The 26895-nt window shown below is 36.0% G+C and overlaps 1 protein-coding gene across 4 annotated transcripts; it reads right to left on the bottom strand.

Moving 5' to 3' along the window:
* Positions 1-148: 148 nt before the first annotated feature.
* Positions 149-22745, bottom strand: LOC117106656 (delta(14)-sterol reductase TM7SF2-like). 4 transcript variants are annotated; one of them, XM_033248054.1, is made up of 13 exons: positions 22600-22745; positions 21685-21868; positions 18424-18681; positions 16870-17008; positions 15024-15220; positions 14618-14672; positions 9928-10122; positions 8970-9073; positions 6306-6428; positions 5809-5983; positions 3569-3649; positions 3100-3219; positions 149-2707 (listed from the first exon to the last, which is right to left on the bottom strand). In XM_033248054.1, exons 2-13 carry the CDS (start codon positions 21850-21852, stop codon positions 2547-2549), a joined length of 1776 nt encoding a protein of 591 aa, XP_033103945.1. In that variant the 5' UTR covers positions 21853-21868; positions 22600-22745; the 3' UTR covers positions 149-2546. The 4 variants fall into 4 exon arrangements, with proteins under 4 accessions (XP_033103945.1, XP_033103943.1, XP_033103944.1 ...); XM_033248052.1 differs by lacking the exon at positions 22600-22745 and adding an exon at positions 22454-22567 and having other exon boundaries at positions 2547-2707; XM_033248053.1 differs by lacking the exon at positions 22600-22745 and adding an exon at positions 22508-22531 and having other exon boundaries at positions 2547-2707.
* Between the last annotated feature and the right edge of the window lie 4150 nt (positions 22746-26895).

Below are 26895 nucleotides of genomic sequence, written 5' to 3' on the forward strand. Positions count from 1 at the left end.
CTTTTCTGCTGTGAATTTTAAGGACTAAACATTAATAATTTCGAAATGGACCAACAAACTTTGAACACTGACAGTCCTTATTATATTAACTGGACTTACTTTAGAAACTACTGGAAGTATATTTATTAGAAAGAATATAAACCAAATATTACCAACATATTTTGAATCATTTATTTTCAAAATGTAAAGAGCACTCAGAATGTACATGTTTTATTAAAATTGTCATTCAAATTCAAAACTATGTATTGGTGTATTCAAACTTATTTGTGTTATGACCTATTTATTTAATGACACATCAAAAAGGTTATGCATTAAGATCCAATAAATGATGAATAACAAAAAATCTTAAAATAAAATGAAATTAAAACGACAAAACATGCTTAAAATGACACATGGCAGTGGCAGCGCCAGGTCGATTGACATGGGGGTGTGCAGCACTAAGCTGTCTGACTAGAGGTCACCAGTGGGGTCTAGACTCTGGTGGGACCCGATGCCTAAATCCCTTAGAGCTTAAAAACACTAGGCTAAATATTACATAGAATTTTTTTTTTCTCCCCAACATCAGGGGCCTGGCACTACCACTGTATTAAATACAAATACCCATACAGTACATTTTTTTTTTTATAGAAAAATCAAAGTGCTATTGTTAAGGCATATTTGCACAGACAGCGACAGTAGCAGAAAAAGTGGAACGTGTAATGATCTATATCGTAATCCACACTGAACGCGACTACACAGCAAAACGATGTGATGCTTTGCATATATTAATTTGCACAACAAAAATACAGTATTGTGACCAATCAGCGATTGGCAAAAAAAAAATTACTTGTGTCACAGATGTCATGCGCTGGGTAAATGGATTGCACTGTGTGACATGTTTTTTCTGTCGCTTGAGGCTCTCATGCTGTGTAAATAGGCCTTTAGGATGATAATAAATTGCTATTATTCCTCTGCGGACGTTCATCTCTTTCATCATCCGTTTTCCACAAAGTTGTGATTTTAGAATGAGGGGGTATGATTTACCAATCATCAACGACAATCAAATAAAATTTGACATTCTTCTTTCAACAAAGCCCTTATCCAACACCATTGCTTCTGTAAGCAATGCTTATTAGTGCATAACAGACTGACTCAGTGACTGACTTATTCAACATAATACACTACCAATGCCTAGTTTGTCAATAATGAAATATCTACAATAACTAAATACGAAAACCTTAGTATTTTACAGTCAAAAAGAAAATAAACACATGTAATAAATACACAACTTAAGCTAAATTTATACAAGATTTAAAAGATTACATCTTCGCAAAAAACCTCATAGGGTATTTCATTCTCCAGCAATGCCACCACTTTAAAAATGGCAAATTAAATTCAATAGATTTAAATTAATTAGTGGAATAATTATCATTCTTAATGAGGTCTGTATGTAATAAATCTGTATTACATACAGAGGTGAAAAAACCCCCAAAACTAACCTCATAGAGTATTTCGTCCTCCAGCAATTCCACCACTTTAAAAACGGCAAATTAAATTCGATATATTTAAATTAATTAGTTGAATAATTAACATTCTTAATGAGGTCTGTATGTAATAAATCTGTCTTACAGACAGGGGTTAAAAAACCCCCCAAAACTAGTTAAATTTAAATTCTGCATATCTATGAAAACATTTTGCAGAAATACAATGTTATATGATATACACAAGTTACAGTTTACAAAATTACAATTACAGAAGACAGAAAAAAAGATACTGTAGTGTATACAATCTTTATAAACAGTACAATTCAATTCATTGTTTATTAATTGTGTGGCACGTGTCCACTTTGATAGTACAGTATTTTAACAGCAAGGTCATATGCTAACCTCCATAAAAAAATAATTAAAAGACAAACAAGGTGAGAAAATACACATAGCCATAAACAATGAGCTTCTTATTTTATTTCATTACTAAAAAAAAAAAAAGAAAAATAAATAAATAAAATTTCATCTCTCATGAAGCTGTGGGAAAAAGAATTAAAAATCAAATACTGAAACACTAATCACATCAATTATTTACACAGGTGAAAACAGCTGAATAGATATAAAATGGTGACAACCTCCTTAAACACACTTTCCCACCAAAACACCCCCTGAGATATTCTAGCATAACAGTGGTGGATCCAGAAGGCAGCGTAGGGAAAGCAGCCAAAAAAATCAACCAAGTGTAAAAAAACTAGATTTAAAAGGCTGAAACTACAATGCTTTGAGGGCCAACATTTTCCTGGACATGGGTAAGGGAACACCCCAAACCCTTCCTCTTGGACAATAGGTCCCTGATTGTCAATGGCACCCCCACTGGCTAAAAAAGACCTGGATCCGCTACTGATAAAAATAGATCAAATATTATCATACTTCAATCATGATGACTGTTTAAATCTTCTTCCCCCTCCCCCTCAAAATATTCCCAAGTTATGAACACGATGAAACTTCAATGTTGTCAATTCTTTGGAGATGACAGAACAGAATAAAATATCCTTATTCTATGACTTAGTACTGTTTTGAAATTTAGTAAACCTTTGGAAATATTCTGTAAGGAACTCTTTGAGTGTACTTGTCCCAAGCTGCACCATACTTCTGATGGCAGTGGTGGTCATCACGCCTTTGTCGGTGGATGAGCAATCCGGTCAAATAAAACGGATAGTAATACACGATGACGCTTTGGAAACCTAAGATAGTGAAATAAAAATCAAAACAGATTTAAATCAACAAGCTCACAATTTCACAGAAATATTGCATGATAAATTTGCATAAAATTTGAAATGCTCTAAAAGAAAACTTGATTGTCTAAAAAAACAAAAAAAAACAAAGGACGATTGTCAAAGGCTGCACTGCCAAGTATCATATTAAGTTTTAAGCATTCAACCATATCCAGGCTACATGCCTAAACATGGTAATGATGTCATCACATCATCACCATGTATGGGCATACAACAGTTTTTTTTTGTCATGAGAAAATTTAATAGGACAGATCTTTATGGTGTAGTTAATATGGCAATCCCATGAGAATACCATGCTTACATAAATTATAATTACTATATCAAATGATGGTAGTACTCACCACAGCATAGAGACCAAGAGAAGGCCATCAAGATATCACCAAGGTAATTGGGATGTTGTACCCAGCCCCACCAGCCACCTACCAGAAGCTTCTTGTTCGGTGTCTGTATCGTTTCCAAATCTAGAGATGAAAGCCACAGATTTTATAGGAAACTAAAAAGGTGAAGTTGAATATGATAAAGCTCTGTCTGCACTATCAAATTTTGTGTGACAAATTTGTGTGATGTGCCCATATATGGGCATATTGATGTCACATTACACCCAAATATGGGCATATCACATTCACTTGCCACATAAAAGTTGATAATATGGACAGAGCCTAACAAATGCTACTTTATTTTGATAAAAAATGTTTTAAATTATCAGGTAATTAGTACTGTAAATTCTTATTACATGACTACTGTAACAATTTACTAGCACTATTAATTAAGAATATTTAAGACTAATTAAGATATGAATGATACAATTACCTTGCAGACTAGGATTGTTGGGGTTTTTTCGGAACATGTTCTTTTGAAGGTTGGATGATCGAAAGATATAATAGCCAATAACTGTAAAAAAATAAATAATTAGTTTACAAAAGATAACAATATACCATTACTATACCATGCATTCAACTATTAAAATTACACTTTATTGCAGGTCTAAAGCTATGGGCACTTTAACTGTGCCCAACGCGATTCTATTGAGAATGCAACGCCATGAAGCTTGCGCAGCGGATCGCTATTAATGACTGACCATTCAGACTGTCACTGACAGCATCACACCATTTATCGCCCACTGGGAGCGGAGTTGGATTTTTCAGCCGACAGTTGTACGACCGTTGTTCGATGCAGTGACTGCCCGTCTTTACAGTAATCACCACAAGCACAATTTTCAATCAGTTCTTCTTCATCTCCCACATCCTGCGATTGAGCAATAAAGGGGTCACAAGCTGCACGAAGATGTATTCATTCAAATTCCAAATCCATCTTCATGCATGTTAGTTTAACAATAACGAACATTTGTATAGTCAATATGGTTGCAACACCATAGAGCCTTGATTAAACAACCATGTGCATGACAATCACAATATTCAACATTGAAGATTACTGTGGAGTACAAAAAGCGTTGTTCAGGCTACCAATTTTTTAGCAAACCCAAAATTTACCTCACATCCCTTGCAACCCTTATTGTCCTAGAGACTTCTATTTTTTGAGGAGCCATGGAGTTCATGACTTCATGATTGGAGCCACTGATTTTCATCGGAAATGACAAGGTCGAAAAGATGTTTCTCGTTCTCAAAGATATGATACAAATATTTTTGTTTTCAAATAAGTAATTTTAATTTCAATAATTCTATAATTTGAGTACCTATTGTTGAAGATTTGCTTTAAAGTTTCTGACTATTTCTACATGTTGTATGACCAAAAATGCAATATGTATAAGCTGCATAAAAGTGAGTTAAAATGGGCTAGGATTGAGCTGTTGGAGGTTCACTGTAGAGGTTAAATATTTACTGCCAATATTGACAAAAAATGGCAAACAAAATATGGGTTTAGAACCTGGGCATCCAACCTAGTCCTAGACTAATTTTCCTGTTTGGACCACAAGATTTAGCACAGCAACAATGGTGCCATGGCTGTTTACATGTGATGAGAAAAAAAGATGCTTAGTAGAGTTTTAAAAATCTGAATTGTTGATTATTGTGTACAATTTTTAAAGTACGCTATGGCCAGTCTTAGCAACTGAGTAGTGAATGAAAAAAATGAAAATTTCCAATAGCCAGGCAACTACCACTAGGGACTTTCAGAGGCCTAGCATTTCACAATACTTAGTTACTATCATGGATTAAATCAATGATGAAACTAAATTGATAACGAGCAAAACATATTAAAACGGGAAAAACAGGAAATGTTTATTAAAAACAAGTCTAAGTCTTAAAAAGCTGTTTCAATTTTTACATATATACAGTAAATAGCAAGATCGTGTCTGTTGTCTACTGCTGGTATGGCAAGGGTCTAGCCGTGCTATCTGCTGTGCAGTGCTTTATCTGTAACTAGCCAGCTGCTCAGGCTAGGCCGCTGGAAGTCCCCCAGTGAGTTGCGATACGTTGGTGGTGCTGTTTCAAAATAAATCCGATAAAATGGTCTATACCACAGTCGGTAGGCGACTTGTGTAGGTTATGTTAGTAAGTGTTAGGATATATACAGCAGAGGTCTATTTATTAATACATGAAATGACATGGATTAATTATGACAGACAGAGATTGATAGATATTGTAGGTGGACATTTACAATGCCACAAGACTTATGGTCAACAAAAACTAATGCCAAAATTTCTAATCAGTAGGTGATGGATAAATAACAAAAAAAAATTATGAGAAAAAGGGGCCACGTGTTAGTCAGGAAAAATTATGTGCTTGGTGCATAAGACAATGAATCTCGTTTTGGTTTTACTAAACCTATTTCAGATAGCTAGGTCATATAATTCTAACACTTTGCAAACCATTTATTGGATATATATATATATAAATTATATACAGTAGAACCACTCATTTTGGACACCCCTATAAGAGGCAGCTCTATTAAAAAGACTTTTTTTGGCCACAAATCATGGGAAAATACATATCTTTAACACTATAGAAAACCCCTAATTTAGGTGATACCTCTATTAAGGGGACACCTTTTGATAGCAAAGGTGGTGATAAAAGTTATAAATTAGTACTTACGTCCAAAACAGACAACAGCAGCCAAATAGTAGTTCCTGTAAGCAATTTTAAGGCTGTTATCAACAAGGTAGCGTGCTTGAAGGGAATACACAAATGGTACCCATGCTAGATCGCCAAACACTAGCATGAAACCAAAGCCATCGGATGTGATATCCATGGTTGTCAAGATGGCATCCTAAAAAAATAGAAAGCAATAGTACAGTTTGTTAATGGTGAAATAACCAGTGGCAGATCCAGGGAGCATTCAAAATTAAACTAAACATGACTAAGTGTAATTACATGACAAATAAACAAAATTGATGTACATCTTGGCTAGTCAGCTATGCTCATATTTTCTTTATTTTAGAATACATCAGTCTAAAACATCCCTGTTAATTTAGCATGGAATGAATCATAAGTGAAAACCAGTCATCAACAGTTAACAACAATCCCAATTTGGGCATAGTTATATTTTATTTATATACTGCTTTTTTTTTTTTTTTAAACCAGTAGCTTACCTCAAACCAGAGGGCATCTGCTACATACAAAGTATGGAAACAGACAAGAATGATTAAGGGAAGGTTATCCATTGCAGAGCCTTTCTCAAATGCTTTTAACAAAAAGCTCATGTCAATCAGTACCTATAAGATAAATCAATCATTTAAGTGCTATTCAACAACAATCAATTAATAAAAAAAGGTGAACTGCTACTTTGCTTTAAAAAAACCCTTTTCATACAATACTGGAACACTTTATCATTTGAGATGTATAAGCGATTGTAGCTCCGACCATGGAGGTATTATTGAGAAGGAGATCACTCAGCAACAGATCCCTTTGACTTGACGAACTAACATGTTCCCCGCCTGTGGATCGTGCACAGGCGTAATTTCACATTTTTTCATTGGGATGAATGGTTTGTCAGTGGAGAAAATGGCGTTCGGTTGAACACATTTTGCAACGATAGCAACAGAGTAGTATCACATGGTATTGTGACGTAACACTGTAAAACTCTATAATTAACAATGTTCCCCTGATTGGATTTTTTGGACTTTTATTATGTTATTATGTGTACATTTCAGGAACAGATTCCGCAAAATATTTCTGTTACAATCACTTCTGTGTATATTATAATTTTGTTTAAAGATCGATGGGTTTGACTATAAAGCTAAGGCAGCGTAAAACTGAAAATTACTCTGATTTTGGATTAAATTTTTGAATATTTAACCCTAAAATGACTTAGTTTCTTATAATCCTCAATCATTCCTTAATTAACATCTGTTAAAATTAGAATTATCGACTTTATCCAATTTATAAATTCACATTGAAATACACCGTACTTTTAAAGCTGGTGTAAATTTTTCATTAAATTCGAAACTCTCTTTTGTAGAAAATATTATTATGTTTGGTATTTCTTGAAAGATGAATGTATTAGCTTCAAGGTGGAAATGATTGCGCAGTCATAGTGATTGACTGTAAGTTGTGCGCATTGAGAAAAGGTCAGGGTTTGTACATTTCTAAACAAGCAAATTTCCAGGAAATTCCAGGTCAAATTTTCCAAATTTAAAGGACGCATTACATCGCTTAACAGTAAAATATTGGAAATATTACGATTGATTATAAAACATGTATGCTGTACTAATTTTAAATGCATATTAATTGAGTGTATATAAGTTTTATCTTACTCTCTAATTTGGAGGCGATGAATCTGTCTCTTTTTCTCACACTCGTGGGAAATTCTGTCTTTCTCACACGTGTATGGGAAAGTACCAATAAAGTAAGGTAGGGCTGATTGCTTGCAGTTGAACTGGAGTAAAATACTCTCCTCATCAACACGAGTGTGCGCGTACAACAATGGTCTTATCTTATCGCCTAAACGTGTCAGTGCCTTTGGTGGTACCGGCGCACCAGAAAAACGCAGTTCTTTTCTGGCGCCGCGGCGTAGAGTACACGCCCTGTCCAGGGTTGTTGTTCAGCGAATGCTTACTGTCTCTGTGGCAATGTCCCGAGCGAAGTAGTATGGATATACAGTAAACAATATAACCTTCTTTGATGGGTGTACGTTGCGGAGACATTAAATTATTTTATTTCATATACATTGGTGTTACTTGTATAAACTAAAGATGTACTGTATTATTAATTAAATTAATGGTTATGCTCTATACGTTGCGGAGACATTAGATTATTTTATTTCATATACATTTAGGTGTAACTTGTATAAACTAAAGATGTACTGCATTATTAATTAATGGTTATGCTCTATAGTTCTCTACACATCATCCTACTACTGTATTATTAATTTATTATTATTATGTCCATTTGAGGCATGTTGTGGCAAAATGGCTAAGTTGTAGCAAAAATTGAAATTCAAGTTATTGGTATTTTCAAATACCTGAATATGTGATCTTTAAAATGAGGGGTAATTCATTCAAATTGGACATTTCAAACCTAAGCTATTTGAAAGTGAAAGTACAGTACTCTTAGAGTCAAGATAAACAGGATTTTGAGTAATTGCCTTTCAAAGTTATTTGTGCATACATTGTTTAATATATTGAACTATGAACAATAGTTAACGTTAAATAAACAATTTGTTAACCACTTCCAGAGCTAATATTTTGAGACATGATTAATAAGACATTAAACTGTTGACCTATAGTGAAAAACAGATTTGGATTTTTAGCAATTTTTTGAGCTCCCATATTTTATAGCTCATTTACTCAATACTGGACTGTGCGACAACTTTACCATTTCGCCACAACATGCCTCATTTGTGCAAAACAAGTGTACACGTCTGGATATTGATGAAATTAAGTTCCCCACCACCAAATGCTCAGCAGGCTCGAGGCCGCGGGTCCGAAACCCTCGCTGTGCAAGTCCTTTAATCCATGTTTGTCTCTCTCTATGCAGTAGTATAAATGGTTACCAACATGAGTGACGAATTTCCCACAGCCTTGCAGTCTGGCCCAAATGCCAAGGAAGGTGAGAGGGGCACTCTGGCCTGTCAGCCCCCACCTTCAGGTTTCAACATTTACCTTATTATTTGGTAAATTTTAAAATCGTTTATATTAAAATAGGTATCAAAACATGAACATGGGCTTTTATTATTGAGCAAATAATAATCAATGTGTTATGAAATTTACCAACTTTAAATAAAATGCATTTTGTTTTGTTCGTTTGTTACTTACCCAACCAATCAGACCCGGTCGAAGTTCACAAAAAAATTTCAAGTCAAAGCTTCCAATACGGGGGTTCAGCTCATGGCCAATGAAGAAATCATAAATGGTGCAATCTGATTTTACAACAAAAACATTTAAATTAATTATTAAAACATATTTAGTTTTGCAAAGGAACATAATAACAATAATAATAATAAAAAATAATCAGTTCATATTTATTTTGAAATGGAATAATAATGTAACATAACTATAGGCCTACACATGTACTATATTAAAATTTATTTATCAAGTAAAGAAAATATATTTAAAGTGGAAGTTCACAATTTTGGGTTAAAATTCCGGACACAACCCAGGATTTTGCAATAAGCGGGCTAGAAACTCCCGAGTTGTGGTTGGTGTAAACGTCAAAAAATACAACCCGGATTGCCAAACATCTGGCATCGATGTGCGGGACGCGTAAACAGCATCAAAATCGATTCTGGAGCCTATCGCAGCTGCGTCAGGTAGGCCTAAACTTTTCAAATTAAACCCCCTGAGCTCTGGTATAGACTTGATATCAAAACTGCTGATTTAATTCGCATAATTTAAAAACAATCTGCATATAAATTCCTTCAATATTGAAAATAATTGCGGCTTCGTCACGACGAGAATCTCGAGTGAAGTGATGGTCACCATCACAACAAAAATTGAGGGCGGTATTTGAACCCGAATTCGTTGCCAGTGTAAAATGGGAGCAACCCGGACTTTTTCGTTCGATGTAAATGGGAAATGCACCCGGGATCACTCCGAAATTAACACAGGTTCATTCTGCCTTGGCAGTGTAAAAGGGGTATTATACAAGGTTTACAAAAAAAAACCTTGCATAAATCATAATTGTGACGATCCTACTATGAACATACACATAATTAAGCAAAAATTGTTACTCAATGCCCATTTGTATCAATATAAACTGTACCGTTATACTTACGAGAATTGCCTCCAGGAGCAAGCTGGTTGTTTGGTACAAACATTGACTTGATATAAAGAAGAACAGACATGACAAATGAGAAGAGAATAGATGCCGTCATCAGTGGCAGGAACTTGTTGTAAACCACTGTAACTGAATAGCCTTTGTGGTACAGCCCAAAAAATACCGCAACACTCACAAAGAATGCAAAGAAACCTGCAAGATATCAACATACTATAATAACAAATTTATTAATAATAGGGCTAGTCATTAACAGAGACTGTATGTCACAATGCGCATGATATTTTAATTTCAGAAATTATTAGTAAACTTCCAGTTTGAGGTTGAAAACCTACAGTATTCACCCCAGGCCTAAATCCATGGTTAATGTATTAAAATCAAAGTTTGAAAAGTGGACCTTTGAAATATTACTATTAGTGTTTTGGGCTCCTTAAAAAAGTTTTTACTATAAAATAAACCAAGCAAACAAAAACCTAGATTTTCAAGTCTTCAAGTCATTCGGACTTGGGCAACATTATTGGTCATTATTATTCAGTATAAAATAAAATAAGCCATGCCAGAGTGATTCAATATTTCAACCTTTTCATTATTGTGACTTGTTTATGATAAAGGTCAACCTCAACAGAAAATTATCAACCATCATTATCAACTTAACCGGGGCAATATCACCCATCATTGTCAATTATTAATAATTGATATTTGGGAGGTTTCTAATAGACTGAATCGGCGCCTCCAGCAATTACTGGTCATGTGACATATAGTGGGTACTAAATGTAAACAGCCACATTGTAAACCACAGTGCACTCAGATTAAACACAGTATATTGAGAGAGCTATGATGTTTTTTAAGACAGCGACCCAAAGTAAAGTAAGGCAGTAGGCCTGTCTTTTTTTAAATAGTGATTTATAATTACTTTGGCAATCTCCGTGAATTTTATTTAGGATGTGGAATGCTGCTAGTGTAAGCTACATACAGATATAGGCACTGTAGTGTTAAGCCTTGACCAGGGACCGGACCAGGGAGGGAGTTGTTATGCCTCGACTATATATCTCTGTCGTCGAGTAGGTAATAAAGCAGAAAATAACCCTTAACGGTATTGCAGGCCTCAAATTTTTACCGTGGCCACTGCCGACGGTGCCCTCCCAGTTCGCCTTGGTGCCCCTGAAAATGAAGCACGACGACGGCAACTACTTGCCTGCCCTTTTGAAGCATTGGCCTCGATGCCCTCACGATGCTTAATATAGATCGTTTGACACGTAAAATAAATCTAAGTAAGAACGTTTAAATCTTGAAAGAAAACACGAAAGCCAAAAACATAAGTCGCCTAAGCTAGCCTAGGCTAGGCCAGGTTGCAGTGAAAGAACAGAACATGAGAGAATTTCATGTTGATACGAACTGTTTTTGCAGTTACCGTTGTGTGCGCATGCGTCTTATTCTAGAGGTTATTGCAATATAAACATGGGCTCATTCGACTGGTTCATTTCGTTGGAATGAATTTTCCTTGAGTATTATTTTCATTCGACTGGTTCGTTAAATAAACTTGGTTGACAACGAAAATTAACTTAAACCAGAGTGCGTTAATGAGCGTTAAGTTATCCACGTGACCAAAGAGAAACATGGCCGATTGGCGATTTTTTATTAACAACATTTGCGTTAATATAACTTAGATCAAATTTCATAAAATAAACATTATTACCCACATGGAGTCAAAAAATTATTGTAGGCAAACAGAATAAAAAAAACTTGATGAAAATATTTTTTTTAACGAAAAACCCATACTACCACAAGTTGAAGCAGTCTTGATTACGCAACGTGTATCGCGGTAACTATACAGCCATTTTGTTTTGTCAAGTACTTTCAAGTTTTCTATTTGACTGGTCATCTTCGTTGAATAGGATGTTACCGAGCGCTGCGCAGGTGGCCGTAGTTTAACGAAGAACGACCAGTCGAATACGGCCTTTGTATAGTTGTAAACATGTGCTTGCTGCACAGTTAACTTTGGGCGATCTTACTTCATCGCAGCTTTTGTGGCCAGTTTAGAGTTGTGGCTTCTTCTCCGATGACGACGGACTGAGCAACAACGCAAAGATATCAAACTTCTTGAAATTTGACTGTTTTGTACAATCACCGACTGCCGCAGTATATTGAATCGATAATTAATAGTTAATACTCTAAACAAAGTCATATTACCATTGACAACTATGGCTTGGCTAGGCCTAGCTTGGCTTAGCTTGCCTAGCCTGGCTATGATGAATCAAGGCACTCGGGAGAAATTAGTACTGAGGCTAAATCAAATTTTGCCTTGGGTGCCCTTTTATACTTGAAATTTTGGTCTTGGTGCCTTTCCATTTGGCCGTGGTGCCTTTCAAAATCATGCCATTTGGCCTTGCCCATAAAATCCCCAAATTCGAGTCCTGGTACTGATTGCTCAACCGAACTTGGTCTAGCAAACAGGCTGGCGATATTAGGCCTTGTTGGTATGGTACATCATAATACCAGTAGGTAATAATGTTTGTTTATGTCATATTATGATCATCATCCTCGGCAGAAACTAATAACATCCTATGATTTAATTTTGGATTTAAAATAACTGTAAAATAATACTCTTGCAAAGAATGGGGAGATTCGTTTTTTTCATGCTGCGATAGCAATTGCCATGAATAATATTCTTGACTTGGGCCTAAAAAGTACCTTAGTATGTAACGTGTTACTGCCTTTGGTGGCAATTTTCCATTCGGCGCATTTACCATTTGGCCCATTCATCATTACGTACGACTCTTTTACCATTATGTACTGATCTTTTATCATTACGTACGGCTCTTTTATCAGTTACATACGGCTCTTTTATCATTATGTACGTCTTTTTCATCATTACGTATGGCTCTTTTATCATTTGGTGCTTTTACCTTTCAGCCCTTTCATCATTACGTACGGCTCTTTTATCATTCGGCACTTTTACCATTGGGCCCTTTCAGTATTCGGCACAAACATGACCTTTAACATCGGGTTAAGTGAACAATTTCAATGGCTGGGATGAGACTAGAGGAAAATCGCACCTAACAAAGCATACTCGACATCTGATTATCTTATTCTTAGAGATGAATAATAACTTACGATAAAAAAAAATGTCTCGATCAATCAAAGTATTAGAAAACCTGGATCCACATTTTCTTGTTCCTAAGTTTGAAAAGGAAAGGGTACGTTCTATTAGGCCTAATTGTTTTTTCCCCTCAGGATTTAGGTGCTTTTTTAGGGCATATAGAAAAAAATATTAGATTATCACTCTCGTTTAAAAAATAAATGGCGAGAGAGGAGGTTTTTTTTCTTATTCCGGATATGGAGTAGCATATTTAAATAAAAGAAATGTAATTAATTAAGGAAACTTAGTATTTATTTACAACAAAAGATTTGCAGAAGTCCCAAGTTGGAAGAAGTCAATTCCAGGAGGGGAAGAGCAACCCCTCCCCTGTTGGAGAAAAACCACAATTTAGTAGACTATAAAAACCCTAATTTTCACGCCACCTGGACAACTTTCTATATATTTTGAAACTCCCGCGATTAATTATATGTATGTGTATATTATAACAATGGTGGTGCTGTAGGCATACATACAACATAAAATAGGCCCTAAATAGGGAGTCAAATGGTATCAGACTTTGCCACAAAATTTTACCTCACGAGGGAAAAGTGGGCGTAATCGCTGGAGTTCCAAAATATATAGAAAGTGGTCCCAGGCAGCGTGACAATTTAGGAGTTTTAGAGTCTACTAAATTGTGGTTTTCTTTCCCAGGGGAGGGGTAGCCCCTCTCCTGGGCTTCTTCCAACTTGGGACCCCTGCAAATTTTTGTTGTAAATAAATAATAAATTTCTCTTAATTAATTACAGTTCTTTTACTTAAATAGGCCTACTCCATAATCTAATTTATTTTTTTCTACATGCCCTAAAAAAGCACCTAAATCCTGAAGGGAAAAGCACAATTAGGCCTATAGAATGTACCATTTCCCTTTCAAACTTAGGGACAAGAAAATGTAGATCCAGGTCTTCCAATTTATTTGATTGATCGAGACATTTTGTTTTTTTCCATTAGTTATTAATGATCTCTAAGAATAAGCTAATCAGATGTCGAGTATGCTTTTTTAGGTACGATTTTCCTCTAGGCTCATCCCAGCCGTTGAAATTTTTCACTTAACCCGATGTCAAAAGCCATGTTTGTGCCGAATACTAAAAGGGCCTAATGATAAAAGAGCTGTACATAATGATGAAAGGGCTGAAAGGTAAGAGCACCAAATGATTAAAGAGCCGTACGTAATGATGAAAAAGACGTACACAATGATAACAAAGCCGTATACAATGATAAAAGAGCCGTACGTAATGATAAAAGATCTGTACGTAATGGTAAAAGAGCCGTACGTAACGATGAAAGGGCCAAATGATAAATGCGTCGAACAAAAAATAGCCACCAAAGGCAGTTAACAGCGTTCCATACCTTAGACGGCGACGACTCTGCTGGAGCAATGCACGTCGTGAAAGTATCATACCTTGCCTTGAAAAACTTCCGATAGATGTAAACAAACCCTAATACCCACTATAAGTCATATGTTTTTACCTAAAAATAATTACAAAATTAATATTAAATTATTAAAAAATGTTTGGTATATACCCAATTTTCCCAAGTTTATATTCTACATACCATTGAGACGGTATTGCAGCCTACTTCCATTTTTCAACTGTTGTCCTTGGCAAACCTAAAATGAAAATGAGGTAAGTCAATCTATAAACAATTAAAGGCAGGCATTGACATTTTTTAAAGCTGAGGCTTAAAAACCAGAGTCTAACAAATTCAGCTCAGCTAGAAAGTTGTAATAGAAAAGTTTTGGTGACACTAAGCAATTTATTAATATGATGGTTAGTGTTTTCAATGCAATAATTGGAAGTCCTAATGTACAAATGGAGACATTGAGTAGTAAGTATACTAAGAATCTAGCATGTCAGCTCTTCTCTTGCACTGTGCTTTCAATTTTTAGAGATGAGCTTTCCTTGCAGGCCTGGCAACTGAGCTGAATGAAGACATGTGTTATTGTAGTAATCAAACTTACCTTGCCAATTGGAAGTATGTAGAGAGCAGCTTGGAATACCATCCAACCCAAGAAAATCATGTAGGCCTCAAAATCATAATAATCCTTCCAATTCTTGCTGAAGTCGGGCTTTAAAGTCAACTCACACTTTTCCTTTCCACAGACGAAGTACAGGTAATACATGAACAGTGGAAGGAAAACCACAGTAAATGTTGCACCTAAGAAGCAAGAAAAATCAAAATCAGGTTTAGACATAATATTTATATTTACTTAGTTGATCTTTTATAAAATATATGGAATGAAACAGTTCGATTTTCTTCTACTGGTTGTTACTATGAACTTTATATAGGATTACGGCCGGGCCAGTTGTATGTAAATGTGAGTTTACTACACAACCTGAGTAATACTTCATTTCTGAGACACCAAAAGAAATCATTAAATACATATGTGGTGTGGTCAAGCCAAATCAGTCGCTTGTCGGAAATTCTGATGTTTAGATTATACAATATTATTATTTAGTAATGTATTCGCTTTACAATGGCGAAAAAATAAATGCAATCCGACTTTTGTTAAAAAGTTATAGACGTTTAAATTTACCTACGTTTGGGAGAAACCGTAAACACGTTTTCGGGAAATTCACCTTCAAAGTTTACCGACGCGCTGACAGCGCAGAGACATTCCTTGTTCCATGAGTATAGCTGAATACCTAGCCTAGCAACAGGGGGATAGCGTTATACAGCGTTCTTGAAATTTGGTCCAGTAAATACATTTTCTAACACCCAGATTTTCCTTTGTAACCCAAAGCAGGTTTGAAAGTTATTTAAGTTTGAATTCAGCCAAAAACATTAGTGATACATTCGTAATGCTGATCAGCGATACTCGATAGGCAGTCTACACTAAGCTAACAACAGGAAGTTAGCGTTGCTAAAAGTTTTGAAATTACAAAATATTGTTGAATCATTGTTCACTGATTTGTTGGTACTTATAAAATAAATGAAAACTGTACAAAAATAAGAAAAACTAGGCACAGGCCTAGCTTTGCTCCAATAATGCCATGTTTCGATTTTTCTGTGGCATTGTGGGATCGAATTGTAACTGTACGCATGCTCAGTTTTACATCATTATGTGAGTGACCAACCACAGGCATTATTTCAGCGTCATCGTCAAGGGAAAACGGATTTGTTTACACTATTTAAAATCGTTGTAATTGGTTAAATTGAAGTTGTATCATGACAATTGACCAATGACATAAAAGCTTATAAAATCCCCCCCTTTTTTTTTTGGTAACAAATATGGAGCAGTTCGCTTTCAAAATGGAGACCTGCATAGCGTCGGAAACGTGCAACTAAACAGGTAAAAATGGACCAAGTTTTTGACATTTTACAGTGAGATACCCTTCGTAAATTGTATAAAAATGTTCTTTTATCGTTGAAAATTGGTAAAATGTTAATGTAGCATGGATCTTAGATGCCTTATTGTTAATTTTAAGTCATAAAATACATTTCGATTTTTTTTGAAAATTTTAACGTATAACTTTAGGCTAGATTTCCTCCAGTTGATGATCGCCGACAAGCGACTGATTTGGCTTGACTGCGCCACATACATATCTAAAAATTGGCAAAAAATTAGTTAAATTGTTGGGACAGCCAAACTGGTGAGATCCATTTCTCAGGTAAAATGCAAAAATGTTTAATCATTTGCAGATCTCTTATCATAGACAGAAGAACCTATTTGGAGATTTCCTATAAAATTAGACACGCTTCAAATAAAATTGACGTAAAACTTCCTAACTTATGCAATAAACTGAATTATTGTGTAAATATTTCAAACAATAGTTGCCAACATTTTAAATGGTTGACTACATTACCTATTGGCCCACCAAACTCATAATGGGTCGTCTTGGCTACCCTGGATGAGAAAGACTGTAACGGCACGTCAATAGTCTGCTTTCCAGCCTTCACTGCAGAACGTGTGCCATAAGTTCTGGTTTCTGTAGTAGCCTGGGACTATAGAAGAAAGAGGTTAGGTAAAAACATCTTTATCTTTACACAGATATTGCATAAAATAAACCAGACTTCTGCACGAGCTGAGTTTACTAACTAAAAAGAAAGACCAATTCAATCTGAATTATAATACTCTACCATTTTATCTGTGTATATTAGCCAACCTTGCGTTTGCTGTCTGCCATTAGCTGCTCATTCCCAATAGGAGTTACAGGGATAAATTCTTATCTTTACAGACATCTAATCTGTAAACATGACAGTATTGACAAAGTGCATCACTGGTGGCCACCTTATATAAGGACCAGGGGCCAAGGTTTATCAAAATTGCTTAGCAAAAGAATTGGCTTGAATTCACAAGGAAAACATTCGCTTAAAATCAAACTTTAGAGATATGATACTGTCATCAGCTAAAAACATTTAAAAATTAAATTCCATATTTGAAATTCTAAATTTGTATCAGTTTATTGAAAGTTAATTAAAAGTTTGAAAGGGTAAAAATTTCCCAGTCAATACGGACATGTAAACAATACCTTAGAAAGTTTCCTGTATTCACTTTCATATCTGAATTGTATTAAAATGCCTGTAACCCACTTTTTTTTCCTGATAATCTGCTTCTGGTTGGATGTTAACTTATTTCATCCTTTTAAATGAGCTATTCAGAATTTTCTGCAGGAATACTAGGATAAATAATTTACATTTTCGTCTCAGTCACTTCCAAAGTAGATAAACTCTCTTGGTCAATGCACCATGAAGGGATTCCTCACTTAACATATTATTTCATTACATTATTTTTTATCTAGGCTAGTATAAATAGAAGAAATTTGAAGTTGAAATTAGATTATCTATTAAGAATAAATATGTCTATTTAGATACTGCTTGTTTTATTTTTATAATGAATAAAAATAAATTTTATGATGATGCATTCATTAGTTTTTTTCCTGGAATATTTCAACAGTCAAACAGCGGTGAATACATAACCTCCTTTGAAAGAGGTAGCACATTTTAAATCAGCTCATGGGCAATATAATTATTGTGTGAAAATTCTCAGTGGAATGTATAACTAATCAATTATTCGCTCTGTGAGTATTAAATATGTTTAGCGCGCAATTAACAAAAATTTACACATGCCTATAAAATTGACTAAAGTAGGTCTCCTTTACCTCAAACATGAAAAAGCATGAGTTTTCTGCAGTTTAATTTTTGATATAATGCAAAGTTAGTTGGGTTTGATAGTAAAATTTTGTTTATATCCCACTATTTAGTTATTTTCCCCTTAAAAGTTACTGTATATTTATCATTTTCTTTTTTGTTTGATGTTTCCTTGTAATTATTTTAGGATATTGGTACGTATCTGATGGCTTTCCTAGCCATGAATTAAATTGAAATAGATTAATGCCAATCAGAAATACTGTACTTACAATGCTAGTAACAATTCTTTTGGAGGAGCGTCTAGTAGGCGTTTCAGCAGGTGCATCTGTTTGGTCTTCGGCTGCATTATCCTTCCTGACTTCTTTCTGTTTCAGTTGTCTTGCAGGGCTTTGGGAAACTTTCTTCTGCCTGCCAGGCGAAGCTTTTTGCCTGGCAGGTGAAACTTTCCGCCTGGCTGGGGATCTGGAACGGCTCCTGCGTCTTCCTGGAGATTTAGACCGCGACCTTGACCGAAAAGCTTTAGTTTTCTAAAATATAAAAAAACAAAACAGGTTTTTTATTCAAAAATGTGTTATGGTTTCTGTCAGACCTGATTCTAAACACCAAATTTAGTTGCAACTTAAGGTAAAACTGGTAAAATGATGAAAAATGATTTAAACTTTTTAAAAGTAAGCTCACTTCAACTTACATCACAGAATACACACACCTGTCTTAGTCTTCTCTAAGACATATACCATGCTACAGTGCATGGAATAAAAAAACATGGATTAAAAACACATCACAGGAAGAAACTGTTTAATAATTATTCAACATCCAGCAATTCATTTGAATAAAAGAGGATGTACCCCTCAGCAAACTATTCACATTGCCTGGACATTGTCCAGCAAACATAGTCATAGAGGGTTAAATACCAGACCTTGATTTAAAAGGCACGCGATCGCGCTGGCGCTCCTTTGCGCTCCTCAAAAATATTCGAGAAGAGCAATCAAATGCGCTCCTGAATTTTTCTAGGGAGCGAGAAAAAAAAACCAAGTTTTATTACATAGCAGGCAACGTGTACGTTGTGTGTACTGGACAGTGAATAGATGAACTCTATACAACCTCTCTTTCTGCGCACAGCTACCACAGTCAGCGGCAGACATTGATGGATATTAACCACATGTGACAGCTAGGTATATGTAAAGTGTACTAACCTGGATACTAACAATTTTGACGTGTAATAAATGGTAGGAAACTACCATGAAACAAACTTATTATTTATTAACCTACTAAAATATTTATTATACAGTAGATCCTCGTTTTTACATACCCCAGTTAAACGAACCCTCAGTTTTATGTATGCCTTGTATTGGCGATGGGCATCAGACATCTTCAAAACCCCAGAAAATATTAATATTATTATTATTTCAATACTATAACAATGAACAAACCATATGCAAATTATTTTTATTAAGGCAGGCTCAGGTTGACACGGAACTCAACTCAACTCGTCGACATGAGCGCTCCGCGCAACTGAACGGAACTGACCGCAACTGACAGTCGCACATATTTGTCGACATAGTCAAGTTGGGTTGAGTTGAGTTGCCCATGTTCAACTTTTTGCGGAACTGAAAGGAACTGAAAAAAGCGCGATAAAAATGCTGATTCGGAACTCAAAGGAACTAAAAACGTTGATCCTGATATTATTCGTAATCAAGATTCATTAACTGAAAAAAGATATTATATTACAATGTTTTGTTAATGGCAGATTACTTTATTCTCTTTTTAAAAAAATATAGGCCATAGGCCAGATTTTTATTCTAACACATCAACAAATAGGCCTAGGCTAGGCCTAATAATAATAATAATAATACAGCATATACTTACCATATTCTAGCTAGCCTAGGCTATGCCTAAAGTGTAGAAAAAAGGCAGGCTTCCTATGCCAGGCCTACTAGCCTATGTCTAACTCTACGTACGACGAGTAAAGACTTGACAACTAACTGGCATGCAGGTCTCACTTCCAAAATCCATTTTTACGAATTATAAATAATCCAGTAATTCTTGGGAGTGTGCATTATTTTAGAAGTTAGTTTTGTACAAATTCTTTAACAGTAGAACATTTATCTAGGGCCTAGGTTTAGGTCAAGAAAAGCTAAATTCCTTTTTCAGAAAGTCCCTCTGCAGTGTATTATTAAATTATGAATTCTATCAAAAGTATGCTGCTGCATTCGCGTAATATTAAATTAATACATTTTTATAACATATTTGACTGCTGATTCATGTAAACATTGTCACGTATAAAATGCATTCGTGTATACTTGTTGTTTTTGTTTTTTCATATAGAAAAAGACCTTTCTTGTTTTAATTGTTCCACCAGATTTTGCATGAACCCATTTCAAGTAGACCAATATGCGATTCACTTTTCTAAATTAAAAAAAGAGTAAATAAACTTCAAAAATAATTTTATTATTTTCAACCACACGTCTAACCTTACAAGCATTCAAACATTTATTTGCAGTTGATGAGATTTCAAAGAAAATGAAATCCTTAAAAGCTCAATTCTGTCGACTACAAACAGGCACCATTTGTTTCAGTTGCCGGTCGACATTTTCAAAACAAAAAAATAAAGTAGATACACTTTTTAAAATAATTACATGTCTTAAATAAAAACATTACAGACATTTTGCAGTTGATGGGATTTCGCGGGGAAAATGTTTTTAGCCAATAGTTCCTTTCAGTTGCCATCGACATGAGCCAAGTTCCTTTCAGTTGCGTTAATTCCTTTCAGTTGCTCAAAGTCGACATGAGCTCAGTTCCTTTCAGTTGCGCTCATGTCGACGAGTTGAGTTGAGTTTCTTTCAGTTCCGTGTCGACCTGAGCCTGCCTTTAAACAGCAACGTTGATTGAGCGGGTGATTGAGTCAATACCGGTCTGTAATAATCTAAAACCATGTGAATTCAGCAAAATGAACAACTACTGTACAGATGGTGCTCAAAATAATTGCTTTCCTCCTTAGCTCCGTGTGGAAAACTCGTCTGACCGAATTTTCTACACGAAGCTGGGTAGGCATAATTTCGTACACGAACGCTAATTGGTTGGCTCGCCCAGTGCACGTGTTTGTAGTTGCACGTACACGAACGCTAATTGGTTGGCTCGCCAAATGCAGTGCACATGGTTTTAGTTTGTCTCAGCAGGCCCAAACGTTCACCGCAGCACTGTTGTTCAGAATAGGCATGAAGGGGAATTTTCAAGTTGTACCTTTGCTGTATAGGTAATCTTACAATATTTTCATGTTCTTTAGTTAAATAAAAGGTATAAAATGATGAATTAATACACTATACACATGGTTTTATTTGAACACTTTATTATGAAATCGTGACTGTCAAGTTGAAGTGACTGTAGCGTAATCCTTTGTGTTCTTTGCAATCATCTAAAAAAAAATCAGCACTTTGAAATGTAAAAATGAACTGTATCTCACGCCTGTGTATCTTCTCAAAAGAGAATTTGAATTTTTTAATTCACTGAAATTGTTAATTAAGTTAACTTACGGAAATATCTTTGCTTTTCACAATTTCCTCTGTTCCATCTTCAAATTTTAGTGATATATCATCGTCGTTGATATTTAGAACAGTTGCTTTGAACCACAGACTACTACCTGGCCATTTGGCTCGTACCTCCTCGTCTACTGCAAATTCTTTCTTGCTACGTCTGCTCATTTTTTGTTGTTGTATCCTTTAAATTGTAAATTTGAAAAAAAAAAAAAAAAACATCTGTGAGAGAAAGGCTAGGAATAGGATGGACTACACACTACACCTGGTCCTAACCTAGGCCTAGTTATACCAAAAAAAAAGTCTTATTTAATTGAGTAAATTGTTTTAAATTATGGTCCACCAAAAATATTTAAAAAAAAGGCAAGTTTGTATGTATAAAGTAATGTACTTGTCAATTGGATTAACCTTCGACCTAGGCCTTTCGAAATGCCAACTACTAGGCCTAGGCCTAGCCTAGACTACAGTAAATCGAATTGACAAAAATACACATGGTGACACAATCCTAGAATACAACAAACGTGGGACCATACAAACCAAAAATTGCCGCCGATCTTGTTCGCGGCCGAAACGGTCCTCTCCTAGCCTAGGCCTCCTTCTACTACTGGCCTAACCCTCTACGTCTACTCGCTACCTTACCTAGGCCTATGTATGGCCTGGCCTATGACTATGCCTTAGGTAGGTAGGCCCCCTATATAGACGAGTTGCCCGGTCTACAACCTAGCCTAGGGCTAGCCTACTACTACTACGGAAGGTCGGAGTAACAAACCTAAAATCATAGCTTCATATTTTGTTACAAGCATACAACAAATAAAAAGTTTACTTTATATTAACAATCCTAAACAAATATTTATCTCATGTGATTAAACTTCGGGTCTTTCTATTTCCTGAAATCATTAATTAAAGAGAACCTACCTTTGTTTTTTCCCAAAACCTTGCCGTAAACAGTAACACAAATACGAGTAACGGTAAACTCAAGCCATAGCGGGAATAAATCTGATTGGCTTATACATATTTGCATATGAATCATGACTTTCCCATTGGCTGATTGAAACGAATCAATTTCAACCGTTTTGATGAAGTGAGTGAGAATTAATAAGCAGGAATAAGCCAAAGCTGAGTTCTTTGTTCCCTGGGTATGATCCCCGGGGTCGTAATTTTTCCCTTGAAATAACGGATCAGACTATTCTTGGTTTCACGCAGATGTCGGATTTTCATCCGGATCGAACCCCCGGGGTCGGACAATTTCCCAGTGATTTAAACTTACTTGATTTCTCCGAGTCGGACCCGGGTTGGACCTATTGGTTGGACTTCTCAGTGTGGCGTAGATACGTACGGGCATTCATAAATTAAATAGACCTAATTTCCACTAAATATTTTTAAAGAACAAAACGACTAGCGGGCCCTCAATAATACTCGGTTTTTAAAGGAGTGATTATTGATTACTATGTTGATTACCAAGGAGGTATAAAAATAATAATTTTTAAACCTCCTTGTTCATTACTATGTTCATTTCAAATCAAGAGTAGGCCACACTCCAAGGGTACCCCCTTACTCAGCACCCCCCCCCGCCCAACCATGGTAGTAGGGCTAAGGCGGTCTTCACCCCCACCGTAAAAAAGTAAACTTTTTCCATACTTACCTGTATATATATCTGTCTCTTATACACATCTCGAACGCTAATTGGTTGGCTCGCCAAATGCAGTGCACATGGTTTTAGTTTGTCTCAGCAGGCCCAAACGTTCACCGCAGCACTGTTGTTCAGAATAGGCATGAAGGGGAATTTTCAAGTTGTACCTTTGCTGTATAGGTAAAATTTTGTTATGGATTTCTTTTTTAATAGTTACCGGTAAGTTATGAAAGGACTCCTTTAGATGCCAATTCAAATTTTGTGCTTGTGCTTTTTAGTATTAACTTAAAAGTAGGCATAACTTCTTGTAATTGTTGTTTATTATCAAGGGCCCGACAATTAATCTTGCACTGTGGCCCTTCGCACCTAGGTGACGCCCCTGGACTTTGAGTCCTCGGAAAAAGGCCCCAGAAAGATGTAAACTAGGGTTGGGGTTTCCATACTTACCTGTCTTGGTCGAGCCACGGCGGGGTTAGAAGTTTTCCCTAGGTAGGCCTACGATCCTAGCAGTCGGGAAATCCTATTGGAACATACACTGGGGTGGGGGAGGGGAGGGGGAGGAATATTTACCTACTTTTTACTTCTAATTTTATTATCTTACCACCGGGTCCTGAAGACATCGGAACTTGGACTTATTTGGGTCACGTCCCCGGGGCTGCATTTTGTTTATCATGGGTCAGGGACGTAGCCAGGATTTTGAAAGGGGGAAGCCGTTATGCGAATTATACGCCCCGGCGGGTTCAAGGGAGCGAATCCCCCTGTGAAGTAGCGCACTCTGAACGTTCTTAGGACTGTTTGAGAGGATAAAGCGAAAATTGCAATAGACGCATTATAAATAAGCGCAACAATAATTACCGGTATATAATAAATCAACAGTGGCAGATCCAGGAATTCGAAAGTTAAGAGAGGTGAACCAGGGATGGTCTTTGACGGACCGAGGATCCACCGACCTCAGCCACACCATGGGGTGAGGTAAGAAAATTTATGATTAGGGCATCTCTAGATGGCCTGAAATTACACTCTCGCACTTCAATTTGAATATATTTTTCTTTTTTTTCCTTGAGGGGGAGGGGCCTTGAATCCACCTCTGCTCAAAATATTCTTTATCCAGAATAGTCATAATCACGAAAAATGAACATGAAAATCCAGATCACATCCTAAAAACAAACAGCAGTCACTTAGACATACCGTACACCAGGAGCTGACTCGATGGAGTTTAATGTCATACCCAGGGAAGGGCACAGATCTGTTTTGAAAGGTGGAGGGGGAGGGCATTTTGTGAGTCGACACCTCAGCCCCACCATGGTTGGAGCTGAGGTGAGAAAACTTGAGCAAATAGTACCTCTAGATGGCCAGAAATGACACTTTTAGTAAAATTCATCCTCATCACATCACCATTAGTCAAAATGAAGCGCCAAAAAAAAATTCTCATGGAGAGCCGATTGGTAAATTTAGTTTTTCAGCAAGTTGTCAATAAATCACATAGGCATACCTATGGTATAGTATAGCTGACCTTGCATAGGCAATAAATTACAGAAGCTATTATTATAATCCAATTAAAGAGCAATTACCAGAGAAAGGCCTAATTGTCCAAAATGATGGTTGGAAATCAGGAAAATTTTTAAAGGGTAGAAACACCTCATGCATAGAGATCTTATTAATGCGTGTGTGATATAGAAAACAAAGCTTAAAAACATTGTCTTTGAGTATGTACTTTACATAGGCCTACTTCAAAAACGTTATTTCACAATTAACCACCTCAGCCCCTCCATGGCTGGGGCTGGGGTGAGAAAATTTGAGGAAACTATAGTACCTTTCGAGATGGCCGGAAATGACACTTTTATATAGTAAAATTCATCATCATCACATCACCATTATTCAAAATGAAGCGCCAAAAAAAGATCTCATGATCTTTTTCTTCACTGTTTATTGCTATTAATATTATTATCTATTATTACTATCGTCATCATCATCCTCATCATTGTTATTATTATTATTACTATTAGTAGTATTATTATTAAACAAAAATTTAAAGAAACTTGCAAAAGGATAAAAACGAAATTGAACCACAGTATCGCATTTCTATCTTAAAAGACTTTATAAAAGATTTATAGATTTAAGATTTTTTTTTTTTTAAATCACGCTTAGGCCTATGTGTTCTATTAGGGTTATGTATAACGTGTACTGATGCATATTTATATGTTTTAGAAGTATTCATTTTGAGTGATCACAGGAAAGAAAATGTATTGGCTTAAGAATAAGCTTTTAAAATTTTAACATTGTGTACAAAGGGTGGGAGCCGCGGCTCCCCCCCCCTCCCTGGATACGTCCCTGCCATGGGTAGACCGCCGAGGTTGAATGTTTCTTCCCTTGAACAGACCCTCAGAAAGGTCGGATTCTCTAGGTCGGGCTCTGGGTAGGGTTAGACCCGTTCCGTGGGTCGGACTATAATTTCTGTCGTTGCTCTTCTGGAGTGGACCTTTCTTCGGATCCACAGGGTGGTTCTAGAAAAAATACAACTACGGTCATAATTGTGGGTTGATTCACTTGGAACACACCATTTAGTGGCCGTAGTAGAAATGGCAGCGCAAAGCCATAAATTGGTCCGAAAATAATAATTAAAAATAATTTCCATCTTAATATTTTCAAAGAAAAACAGTCAGCGGGCCCATTAATAATATTTAGATTTTCAGAGTAATTATTGTGTGGCCTAGGTCTACTGTGTTCAATTGTCAAAACGCCCTATGCCATTAGGGGAGGGGATAAAAAGATAGGAAGCATTTAAAAGGGCACGGAAATTAATAGCACTGGGATTGAACTACTGTACTGGGATTTCACCTCCGAGTTCGGATTTGTTTCTTGGGTTGGACCTCAAGGTCAGATTTTTTTTCGGACTTTTACAAATTTTTCCCGTCAATTTCACAATTCAATGATTAGAATTGCCTCTTACAAAATGACAAAAATAAATGAATATTTTTATTATCAAACTGGCAATTCAATCGTCACTTTACTCATTGTAATAATATTGTCTTCTTATAAGTCAATAATAATAATAATATTATAATATGCAGACATTTATAATGATGTTTTCAATGATGTTGTTGATACTTTTAATTAATTTTATACCTGTATTTTTTAATTGTTTTATCGAATCTTTTGTTATTGTTCTTCGTTTTTTTTTTTTTTTTTAAATCTTGACAAAATGTAGGGGGTCCTGGCCAGCTGGGCACCTCATCCCAACTAGATTAATATAATATCATGCACCGCTGCACGGGAGCGCATAGGCGTTATGCCACTAACCATGGATAGCTGTTCTAGTTAATGGATCTTAAGGTCTCTGTCTTTTGGCCTTTTCTACATACGGATTTAATAAATCGTTGGAAAAACTAAGCTTAGTAGGGGATATACTCATACTGTAGCGTTGTGTTGTTCGTCGTCAAAATACTACGCAACAGAACAGGAAGTCGGGTGGACGGTGGTTTTGTGCTCATCAGAGCGTGAAGACAACCAAACAATAGGGTGCTTAATCCGAATCGCCGTTCTCCCCGTCCACTTTGCGTAATGTGCCAAATGCAATGTTG

The sequence above is a fragment of the Anneissia japonica genome, unplaced genomic scaffold (genome assembly GCF_011630105.1).
Source record: "Anneissia japonica isolate Jap-2015-1 unplaced genomic scaffold, ASM1163010v1 scaffold288118_len230876_cov182, whole genome shotgun sequence".
Classification (NCBI taxonomy): Eukaryota; Metazoa; Echinodermata; class Crinoidea; order Comatulida; family Comatulidae; genus Anneissia; species Anneissia japonica.

Excerpts from the sequence above, each read along its gene's own strand:
- LOC117106656 (XM_033248054.1), bottom strand. The coding sequence starts at position 21,852 with ATGAGCAGACGTAGCAAGAAAGAATTTGCAGTAGACGAGGAGGTACGA. Across the intron at positions 15,221-16,869 it reads TGAGTTTGGTGGGCCAATAG|GTGCAACATTTACTGTGGTT; the intron begins GTAATGTAGTCA and ends CTTGCTTCTTAG. Across the intron at positions 3,220-3,568 it reads CAACAATCCTAGTCTGCAAG|ATTTGGAAACGATACAGACA; the intron begins GTAATTGTATCA and ends TTTCATCTCTAG.